This window comes from Rhinopithecus roxellana, chromosome 15 (assembly GCF_007565055.1).
Source record: "Rhinopithecus roxellana isolate Shanxi Qingling chromosome 15, ASM756505v1, whole genome shotgun sequence".
In the NCBI taxonomy this organism is placed as follows: Eukaryota; Metazoa; Chordata; class Mammalia; order Primates; family Cercopithecidae; genus Rhinopithecus; species Rhinopithecus roxellana.
Genome location: NC_044563.1, coordinates 15,179,103 through 15,202,639, shown reverse-complemented (window position 1 = coordinate 15,202,639; position 23,537 = coordinate 15,179,103). Strand labels below are relative to the sequence as shown.

General features: G+C 40.6%; 1 protein-coding gene across 5 annotated transcripts in view; it reads right to left on the bottom strand.

Moving 5' to 3' along the window:
* Positions 1-23,537, bottom strand: part of EXT2 (exostosin glycosyltransferase 2) — a 199,511-nt gene that overhangs the window by 46,799 nt on the left and 129,175 nt on the right. For all 5 annotated transcript variants that reach the window (XM_010378050.2, XM_010378049.2, XM_030917809.1 and 2 more), the window contains 3 exons: positions 5,557-5,700; positions 3,884-4,012; positions 1,751-1,833 (listed from right to left, as the gene is read on the bottom strand). In XM_010378050.2, the coding sequence (XP_010376352.1) occupies positions 1,751-1,833; positions 3,884-4,012; positions 5,557-5,700 (356 nt within the window). The remainder of the gene's footprint in view (positions 1-1,750; positions 1,834-3,883; positions 4,013-5,556; positions 5,701-23,537) is intronic.

Below are 23,537 nucleotides of genomic sequence, written 5' to 3'. Positions count from 1 at the left end.
CCCCCTTAGTTACTCCAGTGTTTAATAATAATTATATCTAAATTAAATTCCCCTACTGCACTTTTTTTTTCTTGATATGGAGTTTCACTCTTGTTGCCCAGGCTGGAATGTGACGGCACGATCTCAGCTCACTGCAACCTCCACCTCCCGGGTTCAAGTAATTCTCCTGTCTCAGCCTCCCAAATAGCTGGGATTACAGGCATATACCAACACGCTCAGCTAATTTTGTATTTTTTTTTTTTTTTTTTTTTTTAGTAGAGACAGGGTTTCACCATGTTGGTCAGGCTGGTCTTGAACTCCTGACCTCAGATGATCCACCGGCCTTGGCAACCCAAAGTGCTGGGATTACAGGCGTGAGCCATCACACCCGGCTCTCACTGCATTTTAAACCTCTTTACATTTGTTAAGATCTCAGTAGTGCTAGAGGAGTTGTTTAGCCTCAGCATGAACTTCAAGGCCATCATCAGGTCAACTTTTCTCCCTATACTTCCTTTCCTGGACCATGTATCCCCACCATTTTAACTCAGCCCAATGAATGACCACTTAGCTCACTGTTACGAATTTTCCCCAAACTGTTATTTAGGTTTAAATAACAATTTCATGTACTCCAATAGAAGTCCAATTGGGGTCTCTTCCAAAGGAGCTATGACAGTGTATGTCACTACCCTTAACTGTGAAATACTTATGATACCAGTGACAGTATACTATTTCACATCAACAACTGGTGAAGGTCATGTCGTTTGGGTAATGTTTATATATGAAAAAGATAAAGAGATTATTTAGAGAGTAAAACAGAGTAAAACATTACAGAATCCAGGCCAACTGAAACAACTTTCTGCACACACGCAAAAATTCTCTAGGCTTGAAGAATTTTAATATAGCTGATAGATTTCAGAAATGAATTCTGCAAGCAGAGGCATATGAGATCTGTGAAATCTGAACTAGATATTTCATTCTAAAAGGCTACTATATCCTTATCTGAGTGCATTTTTGTCCCCTGACAAGCGCTACTGGGATGTCAGAGTTTGCTGTCTTGTATAAAGAACCGTCTTCCGAAAGTATTAGGTTTGATTCAGGCACTTCAAAGCTTGGGGACTTTTGGGGTACAGGTGAGAACTATTAGGTCTAGTACAGTCTTAACGGAAGACATACATCTCCCACTCCTTTAATACTTACCTACAAGGCCTAGGATTACATTTCACACAAAGGTGTACTTGTTGAGTAACTGACTTGAATCGAAATAAAGAGAGTATTTTAGAGTTGTCTTGCCCCTCTGTCTGTAACGTGAGGGCTTTGCTTTCGATCCTGTTCTTGGCAGGCATTTCCACAGTGTCAGCAAAGGTAATTTGTCTCTGGTGGGTTTGGTTTAATTCTTTCTAATCAAGCTTTTACTATAACGTGGAGCTATTACCCTGAAAAATAATCCAGTATTTCCTTGGAATTAACTAGCTTCCACTCAAATGACTGTAGATGGTTAACTGCTTAGTCCACATGGAGAATTTGGCTTCTGGAGCTTAAGGCCAGCTATACTTTTAAGACCCTTCCAGCCATTACAAATTGAGTGAGTAGCATTCCGAATTAATTCTTTGGGTGACCTGAGCTTGAACTAACCCAATTCCCACAGTGCACATGGAGGTGACTATGGCTACCAGCTGCTGTCCTTATATCTCCAACAAAGTCCCATAAACAGGCCTAAGGCAGGAAATAGAGATCAGAGGCTAAGGCGCACTTTTGGTTGAGGCTCACTTACCTCTCCACCATGTGTGTTTGGTCTAGCGAAAGCCCATCTATGGCTGTGCACTCAGGACACTTGAATTTCTTTCGTGGGGTTACCTACCAGAGAAGGATAAAAACATACCTGGCTGTCAGTGTCAAGGACAATAAAATCATGCTTGTGACACCACACTGCATTATTTTGTGTTGTAAGCTGAGATGTTGCATGCGCGTGCACACACACACAGACACACACCTCGCCATTCCTCCATTCAACTCTGTCTGGCTCAGCCAACAGCAGAACACACAAGGGCCCAATAAAAAAGGCTTGGAGGGCTTTTGCCTTCTGTAACTGGAAAGAAGTGGTGATGACAAGCTCCTTAATTCCTGTTTAATGACTGTTTTCTCACTGCCAAGGTCCTTGTATAAACACCATTTGTTCTTGTAGCCATAAGGGCGATGAAATACAGCTTCCCATAACTTTCACCGTAACCTTAGTTCCAACATGTGCTCTTTCTCCTCTTTCCAGCTAATGGCAAATGCTATGAGCAGCACCATGCTCTTGAAGATGCCAAGCTATTCTGCAATTCCCTTGAGTCAAGAAAAAAATTGAATGGTCCCTCATACTCTGAAACTTTTTCCCTGACTCCCCACTACACTCTCAAACCTTAACCAGTGATCTTCCTAGCAAACTCAGGGGAAGCTGCTATCCCAACCTAGTGAAGATAAATAAACAGTGAAGAGATAGAAGGGAAAGAAAGCTAGATAACTAAGTCCAGGCTAAGAAGCATAGAGACACTGGGCATTACTGTTCACAGTCAGCAGCGACAGCTGAAAACATGTTGAAGCATGTTAAAAAGCAAATTTGGGGCCAGGCACAGTGGCTCACACCTGTAATCTTAGCACTTTGGGAAGCCGAGGTGGGTGGAGTGCCTGAGCTCAGGAGTTCAAGATCAGCCTGGCCAACATGGTGAAACGCCATCTCTACTAAAATACAAAAAAAAAAAAAAAAAAAAAAAATAGCTGAATCTGGCTGAGTATGCCTGTAGAACCAGTTACTTGGGAGGCTGAGACAGCAGAATTGCTTGAACACAGGAGGCGGAGGTTGCAGTGAGCCGAGATTGTGCCACTGCACTCTAGCCTGGTGACAGAGCGAGATTCAGTCTCAAAAAAAAGAAAAAAAAAAAGCAAATTTGGGGATGGGAGGGGTCCCTTTAAAATAACTCTCACAATTCGCATTATTTTTTGTGTGGTCAGCTGTTCACTGAGTTTTTTAGAGAGCTGGGGCATAGGGTGTGGACTGGGGCAAGTTTGGTGAGCACAGACAGTGATGTTTCCTCCTTCCCTCTTCACTTTGGTTTAATCTGGCTTCTCTCATCAGTTAATAGCATGAGGAATCAGTGGATAATGCCATACCATGCTTTCAGCATAAGCTCACCTAGGAATTTGGCTTTCTAGGCAGATTGTTAGGGAACTTGGCATTGCCCATTTTCATGCATGAAATTCTAATCTAGAAGGAAAAAAGACCAAGATAATTCTACTCATATAAAGAAGGGTACCTTCTGTATCTACCTAGGGATCTTATTTGAGCAATGTATAAATTTCAGGAATACACAGGCATCTTTTACAGATACAAAGGCCTCTCATAGGAACTTTGTGTATTCTCAGCTTTTAATATGTTATGGGAAAGGTACTTTTAAAACCTGGTAATTGATATTTAAAAACAATTAAATTAGTTGTGTTTAGGACAACTACAGTTACATAACTGGATGAGGTGTACTATTTTCTCAACATCTAATAAAAACAAAACCAGCTACCTTAAGAAAAATTTAAACTACATCCTTTAACTAAAAGAACTAGATCCCATATCAGCTTTGAGAATATAATTAAGTTTTTGATTTACAGATTGATCATCATAGCCTTTGTCTCTGATACTGAAGTTTAAAAACTGCAACTAAAGAAATTGTATAAAAAAAGAAAACATGTTTAATTTGTCAAAGCCTAGCTTCCGTTTCCCAGTGTGACCGCATCAGTCATAGAAGCTTAAACTAAAATGGAGCTTAAAGTTTATCTAGTCCTATACTTAATTTATAGTTACAAGAACTTCTTAGGCTCAGATAATAGATATTTGCCCAAGGTCTCAAAACAAGTGAGTGACAGAGCCTCCTACCTTGATAACTGCTTTTCCCGTGACGTTGGCCACCAGGAAGTTCATGGCAATATCTTCACAGTTCATATGAGCATCTACCCAGTTCTTGATATCCCCAGGCATTTTGTAGGTATACAGGTAATTAAAATACTGTCAAGTGAGACAGAAAGAAGAAATACTCAAAAATAGCAGTTCCCTTTGGCTGATAAATAAGCGGTAGCATAGCCAAGTCATGGGGACAAGCTTTCTCTCATAAGATGAATCACAAGGCTGTATTATTAGGAAAGGTACAAGGAGGTATTAGAATGCTTTTGGTCAAGTGACCAAGCATGAAATAGTATAGAAATGGGTCAAAAAAAAAAAAAAAGCATACATAGTCTACTACCGTAAATCTCCTTAATTATAATCCTTAGTTTCTGTTTTTTTGTTTGCTTGTTGCAAAATACAAAAACCCATTTCTGGATCTAGAGACCTGAAAAATATGAGGGCAGTAGTGCTGAGCTAACAACAAACAATCGATATGAATACAGCTAAATTAAATTAACTATGTTGAGCTGAACGGACCTTTCTCCTGACATCAGTTCTTTGCTGACAACAGACAAGTTATTATTGTTTAATTAAACCATACACTCCCAGGGAGCATTCTACAATTGAACTGAATATTCTAAAATCAAATGCATATTCCCCAATCTCTCCCTAATAAAAAAAGAGTCAAAAAGACGAAGTGATGATTCCCAGAGAGGAAATACAAAAGGCTAATAAACACAAAAAAGGAATTTCAATCTTACTAGTAATCAAATCAAAGTTAAGACAATAAAAATCACTTTTACTTATAAAAATAGCTAACTTCTTTTCTATTAAACATATTTCATGCAAGAAAAGGCATGGTAAAACAGTTTTATATTTTGCTGGTGGGAGTGTAAATTCACACAAACAATACTGAAACCAACAGACACATACACATACACACATATATGCACATATAAAACATATATACGTTTAGAATATTCACAACATATATATGTATATGTGTATATATACGTGTATGTACATATATCTTAAAAAACCCAAAATATTCATTCCCTTTGATATAATAATTCTATTTCTAGGACTCTATCACAATGGTTATGAGTACAAACAGTTATGAAAATGGACATCAATCACTAACATTAGATATTAAGCATTATCTAAAATAGCAAAAATTTAGAAAGAAATATCCAAGATAGCAAAATAGCTTATACATGACTTCTAAAGCATTAAGATAATGGTATCTTAATTATGCTAAGAAGTAACTGTTTATGAAGATATGTCAATGACATGAGAAAAGGCTCACAATGCAATACATGAAAAAAGCAAGCTAATGAGAGTATTTACAACTGTCTGTGTATACATACGAGTAAGTAAATAAACAAACGGCAAGCTGGAAATAGCACCTGAACAATAAAATGGTTATCTCTAAGTGACAGGATTACAAGTAACTTTTCTTCATTCTATTTTATGTATTTTCCTATTTTCTACCATGAGCGTGCATTACTTGTATAATTAGAAAAAGGACAGCTTTATTTGTAAAATACTGTCACACAATATGGCTTTTGTAAGCCCTCTCGGCAGGTATGGAAAATTAAATTGGGTCAGATACAATGTGTACCATTCTCTCAGTTTTGTCGACTTGCCCCAGGACTGCGCCCCCTTACCTTGTGATAAAAAGCTGCCCCGGTGAGCACCATGGACACTTCATTCGTCCACTCAGACTCGTACTTCCACTTATTCATCTCATGGTCCCAGAGATGCAGACGACCCGGGTAACCCACCAACCGGTCAGGAAATTCTCGCCAGACCTAAGGACAGACAAATAATAACAATCAAGTCCCACTTCAGACAGCAACCATTCAGTGCTGAGTTATCCAAACAGGTATCAACAGACTTCCTAGGTTCAAACCGTTATAACCTAAGAAGGTCATAATGGGATTCTGGAGATGTTCCATCAGACAGGTGCTAGTTATTCTGCCAATACTCAAAGACAGATGCTGATTCTGACTTCCTCCCAATCTTCTTGTATGTGCTTGGGAATTTCAAGTAATGTGGGGGTAATAGCTTACTGAGTTGGGCCAAGGTAGGCAATCTCTTAACATGATTAATGAAATAGGTTCCATTCTTAATGAATTCACAAAATGAAGGATAAATGGAACCTTGTAACTCAACTGCCCTGATTTGTATTAAATTGGTGATTATGAAAACTTATAATAAAGTCTCTATTTCTTAAAAAAAAAAAAAAAATAAGCATCTATTTCTCTTGAGCATACACCCATTCTTATGACCTATTGGAAGCCTAAAGGATAAAAGGGCTGCCTCATTCTGTAATCTGTAACACAATAAAAACAAATATTTGATTTCCATATCTGGAAAGGTCCTTACATAGAGTTTTGTTGGATTAAGCAGAATTGGGTATACTGGGGATGAGGAATTTCCAATACCTTCTCCCATGTATTTCTGTATAATTTAGTTTAACCTTGAAAAGATCCATACCATGAATGAGTATGATAATTTGCTGGTTGGTCTTCGTGCCTCTTATCAGTCTCTGTTGCTAGTTCCTCAACCATCACCAGACTTCTAAATAATGGAGTTCCTGAGAATTCAGTCCTAGGCCCTATTTTCTTCTTCAAACTCTCTTTAAGTAATCTCATCTAGTTTCAATCACTTTAAATATCATCAATAATCTGGTGACCTCTAAATTTAGTTTAGCCCTGAATGTTCTAAGATAGCCAACCACTTAGTTAATATCTCCACCTGGATAAACAAACCTAACACGTCCAAAACATAACTCTTGATTCCATATCCCCAGACAAGTCATTCTCTCAATCTTCTCCATCTCAATAAATCAACCAGCCAGTTGCTCAAACCCAAAAGCTAAGACTCAGTCTTTATTCCTTCCTTTCCTCATGTTCAATCCATTAGCAAGTCCTGCTAGATCTTCTTCTATCTCTTACCACCTCTAGTGCCATTCCCTCTAGCCCAAACCACTACTGTCCATCACCAAGATTACTGTGCTAGCTTTCTAATTTGTCTCCTTCCTGCCATTCTTGCCCTTCCAAAGCATCATTTGCACAGCATCCCTAAAAGGACCATTCCTAAAAGAATATTAGTGTATTCTGCACAGGGTAATTCAACTAGTGCATTCTCTCCTATTTTATATCTATTTTAATAGAGTTATTTTCATCATCAATTTCCCTAAATATATATAAAAGTCATATGATCATATGCCAGAGCAACTAGAGGCTTCCCCAACACACAAGTTTTGCTGAGTCCAGAAAGGACACTTCATGTCACTCCCTAGGCCAGAGCCAGTGTGTTTGGGCCCTATGCCCTTTTAAGTTTCCTACGGTTGCTGTTAACAAAGAACCACAAACTGGGGGGCTTAGATCAGAAACTAGTCTTAAGTTTTAGAGGTTAGAAATCTGAAAGCAAGGTGTTATTAGGGCCATGCTCCCACTGAAACATGTCGGGAAATGTTTCCTTGCCTCTTCCTAGCTTCTGGTGGCTGGCTGTCAATCTCTGGCATTGCTTGGTTTGTAGATGCCTCATTCCAACCCTCCATCTTCACAAGGCCATCTTCCCTCTGTGCAAGTCTATCTCTGTGTCTAAATTTCCCTTTTCGATAAGGACATCAGTCTGTGAATTAGGGGTCACCCTGACAACATTTTAACTTGATTAACCCCTGAAAATACCCCATTTCCAAATAGATAATACCCCATTTCCAAATAAAGTCACATTTTGAGGTACTGAAGATCAGGACTTCAACAATTCAACCTATAGTATCGCTCCCAAAATATTTAAAGAAAGGTACCGCCCTCAAAACAAAACAAAATGGCTTCCCACTGCACTGAGAATAATATTCGAACTCCTTCACACGTCACAGAAGGCCTGCCTACTCTTCACCTCTTCTCTCACCATGTCCCCTCACTCTCCAGTGGCCCTTCTGTTCTTCAGCCACCACTAGACCTCAAGCCCTCTGCACTTGTTATTTCTTCTGGCTGGAGTGTTCTTCCAGCTCTTCCAAAGGCTTGGGTCCTTCTCATCTGTCAGGTCCCTGTTTAAATGTCAACTACTTTGAGAGGGCTTCTCGGACCTTCCTTGCTGAGGCAAACAGCACCCCCAACCAGCCACTCGTCGCCACACCCCCCCAACCCCATCCTTTTCTTTACCAAACTTTTACTTGCACCATTATCTTGGTTATTTATTGTTTACTATGTATTTTCCTCTTGCAGAATTTAAACTCAAAGAGGACAGAGACTGTTTTATACACTGTGGTATCCCAAGCACAAAGAACAGTGTCTGGCACTCTACAACATTCCACATGCAGTTGTCAAACGCACGATTGGGCAGAATCTCAGCAAGTAAAAAGCCAAGAATGAAGGGAATCAAAAATCCTCCTCTTTTCTTCAGAGAAAATATATACCAGAGCCAGTATACTCCTTAATTCAGGAAGGAAGCCTGCAGCAGTACTGACCAGCAGTTACCATGAATTATAACGTGATATCCATTGTGTGTGAAGACCACAGTCCTATTTCCCCACTAAAGCACATGTTGTGATTTGTTTTTCCAGAAGCAGGTAGAAGGGGCATTTTTGGTGAGACACTGCATTGTCTTGTCCAGTCCTCACTGTGACCATCTCCGTGCTTTTATGGAATGTCTGACCTAGGTCTTGGGTGTGGTCTGGGATCATGAAAAAGCTTTCATTTGTGTGAAACCAGCTCACCTAACAGGGCTCTCAAACCCACAACCTTGGCTTCATTAATACCATGTTGTAACCAACAGAGCTAATCGACCACAGGCATCGTCATAATAGCTGCAGACAAATGAATTCATGTCAAACATTTTCTCAGATGTGTAATGCTGCTGCTGTGTTCTCTCTACTCTGGGGTTTGTATTTCAGCAGATTAAAATAATATGATACTATTACAGTTTTATAGAGCCCAGAGCAGCAACACAGTATGTGAGCCATAACTTCTGTTTGTTTTGTGGGCCTGGGCAGATGCCATGAAATGCGCTGCCAGCTTCCTTTTCTCAGCACCAAGCACCTGCCTGTTAAGTCACACCAATGCCATGATCACTGATTCATGGGGTTAAAGAGATTTCCGAAGGGCTCCAAGCACACATAACTAAACACCAGGGATGCCGAAGTGAAAGAAAAGGAGTAGGGCGTGGGGAGGGGGCATCCAATTCAGTTGGCACTTCTGCTGAAGATGGAAGTTGCTTTTCTCCCCCTGTTTACTTTGAGTCAACACAGCTCTCTACTTCATGCTAAGACAAGCTCAAATCTCTTTCCCTAGGGATTCTTCTTTACAAGCCCCTCTTTTGCAGCCATAATAATAACATTATTATTATTGGTTCAGTTGTCGAGTCCAATGCTGTTAAGATTTCGGTCCTCTTACTGTTGGCTGAAGTCACTTATCAGACTTCTCTCAGGGACTTAATTTGGTGACAATGGGTCAGATGCTAAATTCCGCTGCTCCAAAAGGCATCAGAGGTGTCCTGAATTTCAGGTTGCTTTGGAGCCTTTATAGTGAGCGCTGTTCCTCGTGCGGGGCCTCTCAGCCCTTGACTGATTCCAAGCAGCTGGATACAATCAAGATACCATCCTTGTCACTTCATCTATAACTCTGCAGCTGACTACAGGATCAAAACGGAGTGAAACAGAATGGGATGGGCCCTCTCTAATTGAGCCCTAGTGTAGTACGAAGTCGATTATGTATACAGTAAAGCATTTTCCCAGCCAGATGAGCAAGAGCTCAAACTCTACCCTGTCTCTTCATGGCTACCCACCCCTACTCTAATTCAACTTTTTTCTTTTTACCTCGGGGAAATGCTCTGGGTCAGTCTTTTGTCATTACTACCAAATGCCTTTATATATTGTGGTGTGGGTATCTGAAACTTCACAGAATATCCCTGGAGTTCCAGAAACAGTGCTTCCACAGTTACATTCAAATCACAAAGTCAATATTAAATTGTCTATACCGTTGAAATCCTCCATATATATAGCGCCTTCATCTATTTTAAATTGCACACATTTTGGGGGACAGAAGCCTATCTCTGTTATAATAAACTCTCTATGCCTAAGTTAGGGACTTACCAATAATTTGGATAGTCCTTCCATTTGTGGCTATCCCACACCACTAGTCAAATGGGGATTGTAACGATGTAAAAACATCCTCTAACTGTTTCTTTCCATTCTAATTTTTATAATCTTGGTCCTCAACACCTCTTACCTGATTATGGAAATATTCTGCTCTCTAGATTCTCAGCTATGCCTACTCGGCCATTTTCCAAGTTCTTCTTTCTTGAGACTCCTGAGGTCTTTTGTCGTGTCCCGTTATTATAGATAGGATTAAACAAATATCTTCTACCTTTGTGTAAAAGCCCACAGGAGGCAGCCTAGACTGAGTCTCACACCCTATAGAAAGTGGACCAGAGGCACGTGGTTAAAACAGATCCAGGAGGCTCTGCCACTGGTGCATTGTGCAACTGACCTATTCAAGGTGTCTTGCTTCCATTTTGCATCTGTAAAATAAGGGGTTGGATTAAGTGACTTCCAATGTCCTCTAACAGCTAAAATCTTTTATCTTCCTCCTCACTGACCTGTTCCCAGGGAACTAACCCACCAATTGTGATCTGTTTCAAGTTGTAAGTTTCTAAACAGCATGGGCTGCATTATCTAACTTTGTTTAAAATGCCATGCACATGTAAGTACCCAATAAATGGTCCTAAAAAGAGGATAATGCACTACCTTCTAAGCCAGCTTACAGAGTGCATTTTAAACTCAGGGTGTGTGCTAACCGCAGTCAGATTCAGGAAACAGACTGGGGGGAGAAGGGGGAAGGTGTAACAACAGGTGGTGCCCATCTGGGATGTCCAATTATGAAATCACGGGTCAGCACTAGGGGAAAAGCCACTCTCTGAAGTGGCTTCTACAGTCATCACACCGTCAAAGGCACAGTTCCACAGGGATATTGCTACTGGGTGAGCAATGTATTAGGACTCATGAACCAAGAGACAGACTAAGAAGTAGTGAGGGAAATGGAGTGGGGGTGCAGTCTATGGATCCAAGCCGCATCAAACTGGGCAATGGCTTCATTTCCTTCCTTGCACACACTGCCTGAGTTTGGTCAATCCTTAACCATCAAAGTGCAACACAGCTCTAAGAACCAGCACAAACCTTGCTGTCACATGCCTAGGTCAGCCAAGACAGAGCACAGGAATCCAATATGCAAAAGCATCTTTGAATCAGTGGCCCTTCTTCCCTTCAGGCTTCGTCTTGCATGCTGCCCAGATGGGAAGGGGGCAGCTGGCCGGCTTCCAGTTCTGAGCTGGCTTCCACAGAGGAGCCAGTTATAGGATTCACTCTCAGCCCTCTGGGAACAAAGCTCACCTTTTATTTTTGGAATTTCCTGAAATGAAGTGGAATGGAGGGACTGACTGGCTTCATTTTCAGCTTATGCTTTTAACTACATTGGTAGTTGGCAGTTTTTATCAAGGAGGTGCTTTGAAAAAAGCCAAAGAGCCTTCATTCACTCCTGGGCCACAATTCAATGCCGATACTAGCCATCTAGAGCCAGGGAGCCCAGAAGTTGTCACGTAGAGTTCCCTAATGCTGACTAGTTTTGACAAACACATGGACAAACTGCATTATGGATTAAGATTTACCTGCGAGATCACTTTAGTCTGCCCGAGAGACCTTCCCAACCCCAGGCAGGAGTTTGTAAAATAAGCCAAGCAGGAAAACCAATCATACAGGCAGGCTTCCGGGGTTTGGGCTGCATTCCCATTTGCCTCAGTCTGGGTAGAGGTTGGTACCTTGGTGCTGGGGCACATGATCTCCATTCTTTGCAAGTTATCTTTTAAGGCCAGGGGCCATGAAGATGGCAAAGAGACAGACTGGGGCTGGCCATAGTTGATAGAAAAATTTGTGCCATTAAATCTTTCAATAATTATCCCTCCTAGGAAGACACTGCCAAAGAAAGGGTCTTTAAACATGTACCTCATGTTTGTATCTGTGCCAGCTCACTGGACAGCATAACCATGAGCCTTCTGTGGATAATAATAAGACTCACACTTTGGGAGTTGGAGCTGATGACCACTGTCCAAGCCATCTCGGAGATCTGCAACCTCAGAGATCATGTAGAAGGCAGAGGGCACTTGGTCCAGTTCCCTCATTGCACAGATGAGAACACTGAGACCTGGAGAGACGTGGTTCTCCCAAGGTTACAGTGCTGGGTCAAATCTAAATTGGTCCTAACTCCCAGTCCAATCCTCTATTCATGAAGTCATCTGACTTGCTACTATGCTAATTCTAAAAAGCACCTTATTGTCCCCAAGCTCAGTACCTCACCTGAAAACAAAGAAGTCAGATTATGGTGTGAAAAATGACATTCAGGGTCAATGTTCTTCAGCTCTGTGGTGCCAGTGGCAGATACGAAGAGGGTCACAGGTGCCTGCTGAATGACCAGGTTCAGAATAGAACCAGGTAGGGAGAGGAGGTAGGGAACATGACAAAACCCTTTGCTCCCATCAGTCCTCATCTCTAAAAACTACTGGCTCTTTGTGAATGTGGTTTTCATTTAGCAAAGAAAGCCATATGCTCACACCACTAAAAGAAAGAACTCCCGTCAGCTGTGCAGCAAACTAGTGAGACTCCACATCTGACATCTGAGGGCCTACTGGAACCTCGTAATCTGTGAGGCTCCAGAGCAGAGAAGGAAATGCAAGCAAAAAGCAGCTAAATGAAAGATTAACCCCAACTACTATTTTTCATGAGGCAATGAATCTCTTGGGAGATAATAAGAAGGGAAGGAAAGATGTGAGTTCGAGGGGATGAGAGGAGGAGGAAGACAGGGGTCAGGATCAGGTCGTGGGTTTTCTAATTTTGTGCTCCCTAAGACCCAGTAAAGATGAAATCACTTTTATTTCCATAACCTCAGCTCCAGTGTGGGTCATACTATTTCTAAGTCTAATCTCAGGAGATTGCTTAATGAAGTTAAAAGGAGAATAGTCATCATAAGCCAAATGATGATTCTCTTTAAATCCTGCACAACCAGTGGAAACAGAGACTTCAGTTTCTTATAAATAACCATTATTGAGCCTTCAAAACTTCAAGCTGATTTTGGTGAGGCTTAATTTAAATGACCAGGGATCAAATATATTAGCTCTGTCCACCAAGGAGGAAATAAACTCTCCTTACTTCAAGTAGCTGCCCTGGTGACTTCCATCACTTGCAGTCAGGGACACTACAGCATAACTGGCCAATCTCCTTTGTTTTCTTATTACTGTGCAAGGGTAGGAAATGACAGTGACCACAAACTCAGTAATCCTGGCTGGCTTCAAAGCATAAATCTGCTTCCCAAATCATTATTTAATGCATTAATTCATCCTAGTGCCCTATATGTGTGCTTAAATCCCATAATCTCTTGGTGGAGAATCAAGCAGCAGAGGGACTTTTTCAGATTACTTATTTATTTATATCTCATCTATTTCCAAAAAATGATTTGGGGTCACTTATAATAAAAGGCAAAACTAAAGTCCAAAGTATCATAACAGATGACATCAACATTATTAAATATATATATATAAACACATATATCTAATATAAATACACATATATCTAATGAATATAGATAGACAGATATAGATAGATAGATATATCTCCAGATATACTCCATCTAGCTTTAAAATCTTAATTCTGATATTAAGTTCTAGAAAGGCAATCCAACAGCAAGCTAAAGTCATACAAGCTCAGGGATGGAGAGATTTGAGTGTTCTTATTTTATTAATTCATTATGCATCTGACTCACAAGATACTAAGCTCCCAGTATTTTTTAAATTAAACATTTTAGTTTGAGATAATTATAGATTCACATACAGTTGTAAGAAAGAATGCAGACAGCCTGTATACGCTTTACCCAGTTTCCCCCAACATCCTGCAAAACTGTAGTATGACATCACAACATGATATTGACATTGATAGAATCAAGGCACAAAGCATTTCCACAGCCACAAGGGTCCCTCCTGTTGAACTTTTAAGACACAACTGTCTCCCTCCCTATCCTTCACTCCTGGCAAGTACCCATCTGGCCTCTATTTCTATAATTTTGTCATTTCGAGGAGGTTATATAAATAGAATCATACAGTATGTAATCTTTTTGGATTGGCTTTTTTCACTCGGCATAACTCCCTGGAGAATCATCCAAGCTGTTGGTGTGTATCAGTAGTTTGCTCCTTTTCATTGCTGAATAGTATTCCATATGGTATGTACCTGCCATAGTCTGCTTAACCATTTATCCACTGAAAGATGCCTGAGCTGATTTCAGGTTTTGGCAATTACAAATAAAGCTGCTACAAACATTCACATATAGGTTTTCATGTGAGCATAAATTATCATTCCTCTGGGATAAATGCCCAAATGTGTAACTGCTGAGTCCTATGGTAGTCGCATGTTTAATTTTATAAGAAACTACCAAACTATTTTTCAGAGTGGCTGCACCATTTGACATTTCCACGAACAATGTGTGAGCAATTCAGTTTCTCTGTATTTTCACTGGCCTTTTCTGTGTGTATTTTGTTGTTGTTAACTTTAGCCATTCTTATAGGTGTGTGATGGTATCTCATGGCAGTTTTATTTTGCATTTCCATAATGGTTAATGATGCTGAACGTCTTAGTTGCCACCTGTATATCCTCTTCAGTGCAAAGTCTGTTCATGGCCTTTGCCCATTTTCTAACTGGATTATTTGGTTTTTTACTGTTGAGTTTTGAGAGTTTTAAAAAACATATTCTAGATGTTTAGCCCTTTGTTGGATATGTGGTTTGCAAATATTATCTCTCAGTCTATAGCTTATCTTTTTGTCCTCTTCACAAGGTCTTGACAGAGCAAAAGTTTGACATTTTGATTAGGTCTAATTGGTCAATTTTTTTTTTTTTTTAATGGATCATGCTTTTGGTGTCAGATCTAAGAACTCTTTGCCTAGCCCTAGAGTCTGAAGACTTTCTCCTTTTTTTCCTAAAAGTTTCATGGTTTCACGTTTTACATTTAAATCTGATTCACTTTCAGTTAATTTTTACATAAAGTGTGAGGTCCAGGCCAAGGTTAAATTTTTGCCCATGGATGTCCAATCTTTCAGCACCATTTGTTGAAAAAGTCAGCAAAGAAAAGACCAGGACTTTTCCACTGAATATGGAATACGGAATCATTATACTTTGAACAACCCCTGACAATTCTACTGACAGGAAGTATACATAAATTCAATGTCCAAATACATCCAATTCAATAAATATTTACTGAGCATCTACTATGTGTCAAGCATTTAGGCATATAGTGGTAAACAAGGCAGATACAATTCTTGCATGAATGGACCACACTGGAGAAGAGGCTTTCAATCAAGCCCAGATCTCTGCTGTGGATGTATTTAGTGGCCCTGGTTGTGAGAAGCCAGTTTCTTCCTTCCCTCTCCAAGCACAGTGTCAACATGTGGTCATGACCTCCACCCAACCCTTCAAATCTTCAGCCCAAAGGCTGATTGGAAACCTAGAAATATTACTAGTAATGGTTGCCAACTCTTGATCTAAACCAGCCAACAGACAGCAGCAAATATATTTCAATCATGATTAATGTGAACCCTAAGCACCAATTTTCATGCACCAAGAAATAAATACGATCTGAGAGATGAGCTGTAAATATCACACTGATTAGTTCATCTTGCTTTCTAGAGACTTGTTTCACAGTTGTGACATTTCTAAGGTCTGGGACTACTCTGATCCTTCAAGTTTTCTTTCTCTTTATTCTTCCCAAATGTGGAATCACTATGTCTAATGCAATAGCAATCACCAACCACTGCCTGAAACTCACGATTTTGCAGGCAGTTGTACAATTTTGCAATGAATGGATGCAGCTTCATATTCAGGAGAAATGACAGAGCTTTCCTCCAAATGCTACATACACTGCCCTCTTGAGTGAACTGGGGAGTTCAGGCCTGGGGCTGCTCTGGCTTCCCCTGGCCCTGGGCCCAGTCCTGCCCACACATCTCCTTGGAGTATCTCTATCACAATTAAGACAGATAAGCAGCCCACGAAGACAAATTCCCCACATCCCCAAACCATAAGCCAAATTCTGAAGCTCTGAATTCCTGAAGCAGCCAAAGCTCCCCTGTAATCAATCCCAATGAGACAGCAGGCAGCTTTTGGAACAATAACCCTGAAACATATGGATCCTTTCAGGGTTGGAATATCATTGCAGATATCTCCTTTTGAACAGTGGGAGGGAAAGCACATATTCTTTAAACCATCAAATGTACCAACACCTCTTTAAAATAACGATCCCATATTATGAGCACTAGTTTTGAGGCAGAGATACAAAACCAGGTGGCCTCCATGGTGCTGCAGACAGGAAAGATCCTGGGGTGAGGTGAGGGTGCGGAACACACAGCGCTGGCTATGGAAAGGTCTGCAGGGCTCTTTCCTCACTAGGGCTGCTTGGTACAAAATGGAAAACATACTAAAACCAATGGAATGGACTTATCTGGAATGGGGGTCTTCGAGGAGGAGAGACCCTCAGACAGGCAGATGTGGCAGCAGGTAGTATGTGCCCTTCTCTGTGGGGCAGGGAGGCTGCTAGTCCTACATTGGATGTTTCATTAATGGCTATATAAACAAATTCTGAACTTGCTGTTTTAATTTGCTCAGTGGGGAAGAAAAAAGTGCCACTCTCTTGTAATTCCCAACTAGGTGCTTTTTTTTCAACGATCAGATGTTATTTCAATGTTCAGCAAACATATTTGATTTCCTTCCCTTAACATTTGTTTGACTTGTTCTCCAATGGGGACTGGGTGCTTTGGAAAAGCTCTGAGAGGTCAGGCTTTACTGCGGCTTCCCTCAGCACTTCCCTGGGCTTCTGGCCCACTACTTGGGATCTTCTTTCAGCAGCACTTGCTGTAGCCGTGGCACACATGAACTATTTTCCCTCCAGGTCCCTGTGAGTCTTGGGGGTGTAAATCAATGCAAGCTGGAGATAGGACAGACCTAACCGATTATTTAGTTCTCCTACAGGCTGAAAAACAGGGAGCCTGAAGCAATGTGAAGAATACTCTAGGGAGATGATCCTCTAAGAAAGAATGACTCACCTCTGACCATAGTTTTCCATTTGTCTCTTTTGGGAAGGTCTAACTGTACCTGACAGGTGAGAACACTCACAGAAATGAGCTGTTTGTGGCCCATTCTCTTCTAAAGACAACAGTCTCTATAATGGCAACCCTTCAGGTACTTCCAAAAAGTGATAAATGGAGGTAACAGACAGGGATATGTTCTTTTCGACACTGTGCTAACATTATGGCCAGGCTAAGGAAAGGTACTCAGGGGAACTGTTGCTTACTTAGATATATATGCAAGGCTCAAAGAGAGCTCACACCCCTCAACTTAAAGAATAGGGTATACCACAGGCCTAAAAAAATTATAGTTTTCTAAAAGCTCAACTTTGGCAAACTGGTCCTAGCTACACTGTAGAGCTTTAGTGTCAGACCTAGCACAAAAGCTGATCCAGTGCAGCTCTGGCAAGGTTTGACCTTGTGCTCGCCAAAAACAGGCCTGGCTCAGTGTGAATTCCAGTGCCAGCAGCATACCAGGAGCCATGCAAGCTAACTCCCAGACTGGATCCACAGTGCACTCTGGATACAGGCCACCATCCAGATACGAGAAAGAAAGACTTTAATTCCTAATCTTCCCAGTCATCGCTAGGTCAGACTTAGGCTCAATGATCTGAGTCACACAAGAGGTCAAGGAATGAAAATCTGAGGTGCTGGTTCCCACCAAAAGCTGAAATACTTTCAATAAGTATATTTATTGGAAGTGGATGCACTGCAGGTATGTCCTTTGTTTTATGGTTCCTCTGTTAGGGATGGCCCCTTTTTATCAGCCTCGGCTATGTAAGTAAGAACTGAGTTTCTCTGTGCCCAAGATGAACTCAAAGGGTGAGCCTTTCCTAGAGTCCATCCATGGCAAGATGAGATAGGAGGTTCCATGTGCTGTAAAGAAAAACCCTTCTGCAGAGACCCTCCTGGATTCCCAACAGACCGAGACACATTTTCACATTTAGGATTCTGGGGTATAAATCTAGGCAGGGAAGCAGTTAATTTCTTATCAGAAGGATCATAAGCACAAGCCTGTGAGAAGCATGTCCAAGACTTGCTTTGCATTTTAATTTTTATTTATTTGTTGTTTTGAGACAGCGTCTCACTTTGTTGCCCAGGCTGGAGTGCAGTGGCACGATCCTAGACTCAAGCGATTCTCTCACCTCAGCCTCCTGAGTAGCTGGGACTACAGGTGAGTGCCACCACACTTGGTTAATTTTTTTTTTTTTTTTTTTTTAATTTTTAGTAGAGATGAGGTCTCACTATGTTGTTCACGCTGGTCTTGAACTCCTGGCCTCAAACCATCCTCTCACCTCGGGTTCCCAAGGTGTAGGAATTACAGGAATGGGTCACTGCGCCCAGTCATCTACTAGTTTTTAAAGAAGTTATGAAGTCTAATTCTAGGATATGTCATTTCTATTTTTCAGTTGTTGTAGTGAGAAGAGAAAAAGTGGGATCATTTATTAAGAATTGCAGATTCTAGGCTGGGTGCGGTGGTTCACACCTGTAGTCCCAGTACTTTGGGAGGCCGAGGTGGGCGGATCACATGAGGTCAGGAGTTTGAGAACAGCCTGGCCAACATGGTGAAACCCCATCTCCGGTAAAAATACAAAAAATTAGCCGGGTGTGGTGGCAGGTGCCTGTAATCCCAGTTACTCGGGAGGCTGGGGCAGGAGAATCGCTTGAACCTGGGAGGCGGAGGTTGCAGTGAGCCAAGACTGTGCCATTGCATTCCAGCCTGGACAACAGAGTGGAAAAAAAAAAAAAAAGAATTGCAGATTCTATAATCTCTCCTACTCTCCTTGGATACACATATAGAAAGCCATAAGTTTTACTAATTCTGTTTAAAACATAAATGTTATACAGCATCTCAGCTCTGGAATTCTCCAGTTAGCGAAGCCCCCTCATCACTAATTAAATCTGAGCTATGGAGTAAGCTGGTCTTTTCTTTCTCCTTGGTTCTTCAATTCATTCAAACACTAACTCTATAGATTTTCCACTAGCACAATCTCCAGTCTCTGCAACCTCTAAGTCATCCTGTGATCTGACGGCTTTTACCATATACTTCTCTACAAACCTACAACACCTCTTTTCTGCCTGTCACTTTAAACTTTTCAGTTGACCTCTTAGCCTGTGCCTCCACTGGCCCGCTATTAACCTAAGCAGCCTAGCTTCCACTGCTCACCAAAACAAAATTCCCACTCTGCCACATCGATATGCTGATGGCTCCCCTGTGCTACCACACACACCAAGCTCATTCTCCTTTGGTGTCTTTCTACTTGGTGCTTCCTGCACCAGGAAACCCCACTCAAAGATGGTTTTATGTTCTCATGAAAAAACTGGGGCATTCCATGCTATTTTGTGGTCTTCCATGGTTCTTTGAGAGTATTTACTTGTTATTACCTTGGGAAGTTGTGAACAAAGTAATACAAATAAATTCTCACAATGTATTAACACCCAGGAGGTATTACCAGTGCTACCACCTACAGGATACCCAGGTTGTAAAAGGGAGAGCATCAGTATTTTGTGTGCCTAACAACACACAGTTGCTCTTGGTGAATTCCTATTCTCACATGAACAGGAATTCATTCACTGACTTTATAATGGATATTCTTAGCCAAGAGCATTTCACATCTCTCAGGTGAAAATGTTCAACACTTAAGTGTTACTAGTAATTTTTATGGTTGGAAATGAGGATCAAAGAAGAAAAGAAAAAATAAATTCACAGAGTCATACATTTAGCCAAGTCTCCATGGCTCATTTTCTGCCACGTTTTAAACTGTCTCTCTCAAAGGTGGAGGAGGGGAGGAGGAATAAGTTGCTTTTTATTTCCCAGCTCTCAGATCTGAAATAAAAGCAGACAGCCTTGGAAAAAAAAAAATCAAACATTCAAGTAACACTATACGCTGCTACTGTTCCCCTAGGAGTCCCTCGCAAACGAGTATCAAGAACTCAATAGATACTTTCCTAGTAAAATACATAAACAGATAAATAAATTATCCGAGGCTGAAAAGAATTTCCACATCTGGTAGCTCACTAGAGCTTGTCAAACAAGTCAGAAACACGCAGGGCCAGAGAAGATCATTCCTAGCTCCTGATTTCAGGGCTGGAGAGAGAATGGAACATTTCCCAAAGCCCTTTGCCTTCCAACAGGAAATACGACCCATATAAACACACAAATAACCCCTCTGTTTTCTTCCAATTAAATAAATAATGATACCCGGTATTCGGTCCAAATGTCTGTGTGCTCAAGTCACTGATGCTGGAAGAAAACGGGCTTTCCTACACGGTCTAGCCTTTCATTCCCAAGAACTTGCTATGGTGTGCCTTTAAGGGTTATATTCAATGTATATTTAACACCCCAAAGAAGTAACTTAACCCCTGTGCCCTTCAGTTTTCTCAGCAATAAAGCCTGAAGTGACAGGATGATCCTAAGATCTTCACATTCTGACACTGTGTTTCTTTTAAACAGAGCTTTCTGACTGGGGTGCTATGAATGGGTAATGAGCATGTAAAGATCCAATCCTCACTCATCAGCAGTGAGGCCTCGGGTGGGTCACATCTAGTGTGCCACAGCCTCGTCTGTGTATCCCAATATAGCGTATTGGCATCATCTATTTGTGCAATGATTTGACAAAGGATGGAGAAAGGACTATTGTGACTCTAATAACTTTCTCCTGGAGAGTGATTCTAGAGTTCACTATCAATTTGCAAGCTAATATTCAGGTAGATCTCCCCTCATCATTTATCTTACATCTCTTCCCTCTTACACTAGGCCCAAGTTTCTCTCATAGCTCTTGGAAGTGTGCAATCTGTGAACTGGCCTTTAATTACTGCTTTATGTTCCTTTAGCAAGACCTGGAGCCAGTTGCTTTAAAATGGTCTCTGTAAATCAATTCTTCCAACTCTTTAACATAAGCGCTGCCTTAGGATGCCTTCGCACTTGTGAAAAACATGCTGGAAGTCTAGGGCTTGAATCTACATGTTATTCCTCAATACAGGCATCGTTAGAATCCTGAATGAAGATCTGGTTCACCATATTCGGCTCTGTCTCCTCCATTAAAATAACTTCTTGATTTCTTTCTTCAATTTCAATATGCTGTTGGCTATCACCTGCAAATACACCCTTATCTTAACACACACAGTCTCTCTGTGTTCCACAAGAAAGTGAAGGAATCTGACATTTTTCATGTGTTGAAGTTTGGTACTTTTCCACACAGAATCACACCTTACAGATCTGGCTGTACTTCTGATGGCTTAGAATCATTACACCCAAAGGGATCTCAGGAAGTCACTTGGTCTATTCTTTTTTTTTTTTTTGTGAGACGGAGTCTCGCTCTGTCGCCCAGGCTGGAGTGCAGTGGCCGGATCTCAGCTCACTGCAAGCTCCGCCTCCCGGGTTTATGCCATTTTCCTGCCTCAGCCTCCCGAGTAGCTGGGACTACAGGCGCCCACCACCTCGCCCGGCTAGTTTTTTGTATTTTTTTTAGTAGAGACGGGGTTTCACCGTGTTAGCCAGGATGGTCTCGATCTCCGGACCTCGTGATCCGCCCGTCTCGGCCTCCCAAAGTGCTGGGATTACAGGCTTGAGCCACCGCGCCCAGCCGTCACTTGGTCTATTCTTCTGTGTCCAAGCAGAACTAGGAAAACCACTCTAAATGCTGGGGAATTGCAGGCTTCCTTTTCTTAAAAATTCCCAAATGGAAGACTGCTGTCTCTCCAGGCCTCTTAAAAATTCTTTGGGGCAACAGCTAAATAGGTCTGCTGCATGATTTCTCTTTGATTCTCTTATAGTAAATACTGTATTTAAACCATTTTTACTTTTAAGTAGGATAATGAATTTAACTATTACAGAAATGATAAAAGCTACAGAAAAAAGAAGAAATAGAGATGCTTATTTCAGAGAACAAGCAAGGGCAAGGGGATATTTCGATTATGCTAACGGTGCTGAGGTAGCTAGACTTACCAAACTGGCCTAGTAAGAACATTAAATCCACAGTGACAGATGTGTCCTCTTTTTAATCACACATCGAACATTTACCAAAATAGACCTTTCATGGGGCCACATAGTCTCAACAAATTCTAAAATAATAAAATCGTATTTTCTGACCACGGTAGAATCAAGCTGGAAATACGTAAGAAAACTATTAACTTAAATATTTGACAAAAATAAGCTATGTACTTTGATATAACTATGGGTCAAAGAAGATAATACAATGGAAATCAGAAAATATTTTGAACTTAAAGACAATAGAAATACGACACATCAAAATCTGGAAATGCACCTAAGGCAGCAATTGAAGAGTAATTTATAGCTTCATATGCATATATTAGAAAAACAAATATTGAACTCAATGAGCTGATCTATCAAGTCAAAAGGCTAGAAAACAACAGCAATGTAAATTCATCAAAGAAGAGAAAGAAATTAATCAAGAAAGGAGTAGTAATTAAATACAAAAAAAAGCACAAGAGAAAAATCAACAAAAATTAAAAAAGTTGAGGCCAGGTGGAGTGGCTCATGCCTGTAACTCCAGTGCTTTGGGAGGCTGAGGCAGGAGGATTGCTTGAAACCAGGAGTTCAAGACCAGCCCACAACAACATAGCAAGACCCCATCTACCAAAAAAAAAAAAAAAAAATTAGTATAGTGGGACAATTCTGTAGTCCTAGCAACTGGGGAGACTGAGGCGGAAGAATCACTTGAGCCCAGGAGTTTGAAGTTACAGTTAGCTACAATCGTACCACTGCACACCAGCCTGGGTGATGGAGTGAGACCCTCTGTCTTTAAAAAAAAAAAAAAATTCAATTCTTTGAAAAGATTATAGATAAATCTCCAACAAGATTCATCAAGAAAGAGATAAAACAAAAATTGCCAGTATCAGGAATGAAAAAGAGTATATCATTCCAAATCTTACCGGCTTTAAACAATAAGAGAATATTATGAATGACTTTATACCAATACATTTTGTAATTTAGAAAAAATGAACAATTCCTTGGAAAATATGATTTATCAAAACCAACACAAGAAGAAAATCTGAATAGTATTAGAGACATTAAAGAAATTGAGTCTGTAGTAAATATGCAAGGGTGCTGGTTGGGAAGGAAGGGAACATGGAATGGATAGAAGAAAGTTACAAATATTAACTATGGTCTGGAGATCAAGCAACAGAAGCAAAGAATGTGGTACCTATGCATATTTTCTCCTTTCCTTATGTATATATACTTGGATATATAAACCAGTTTATTTTTCTTCTTTTCTAATCACTATTTGAAATAAGAAATATTGCTACAATTTATTCAGGTTATACAATTTATGTAAATTTATGCTATTTATTCTTTGCGTGTTTACAGTTGGTTCAGCTTCTTGAGTCTGTACATTTATGTCTCTTGCTAATTTGGGATGTTTTTAGCCATTATTTCTTCACATGTTTCTTCAGTCCCACATTCTTTCTCTTCTTCTGAAATTCTAATGACACAAATATTATATCTTTTGTGATTGTCCCCCAAGTC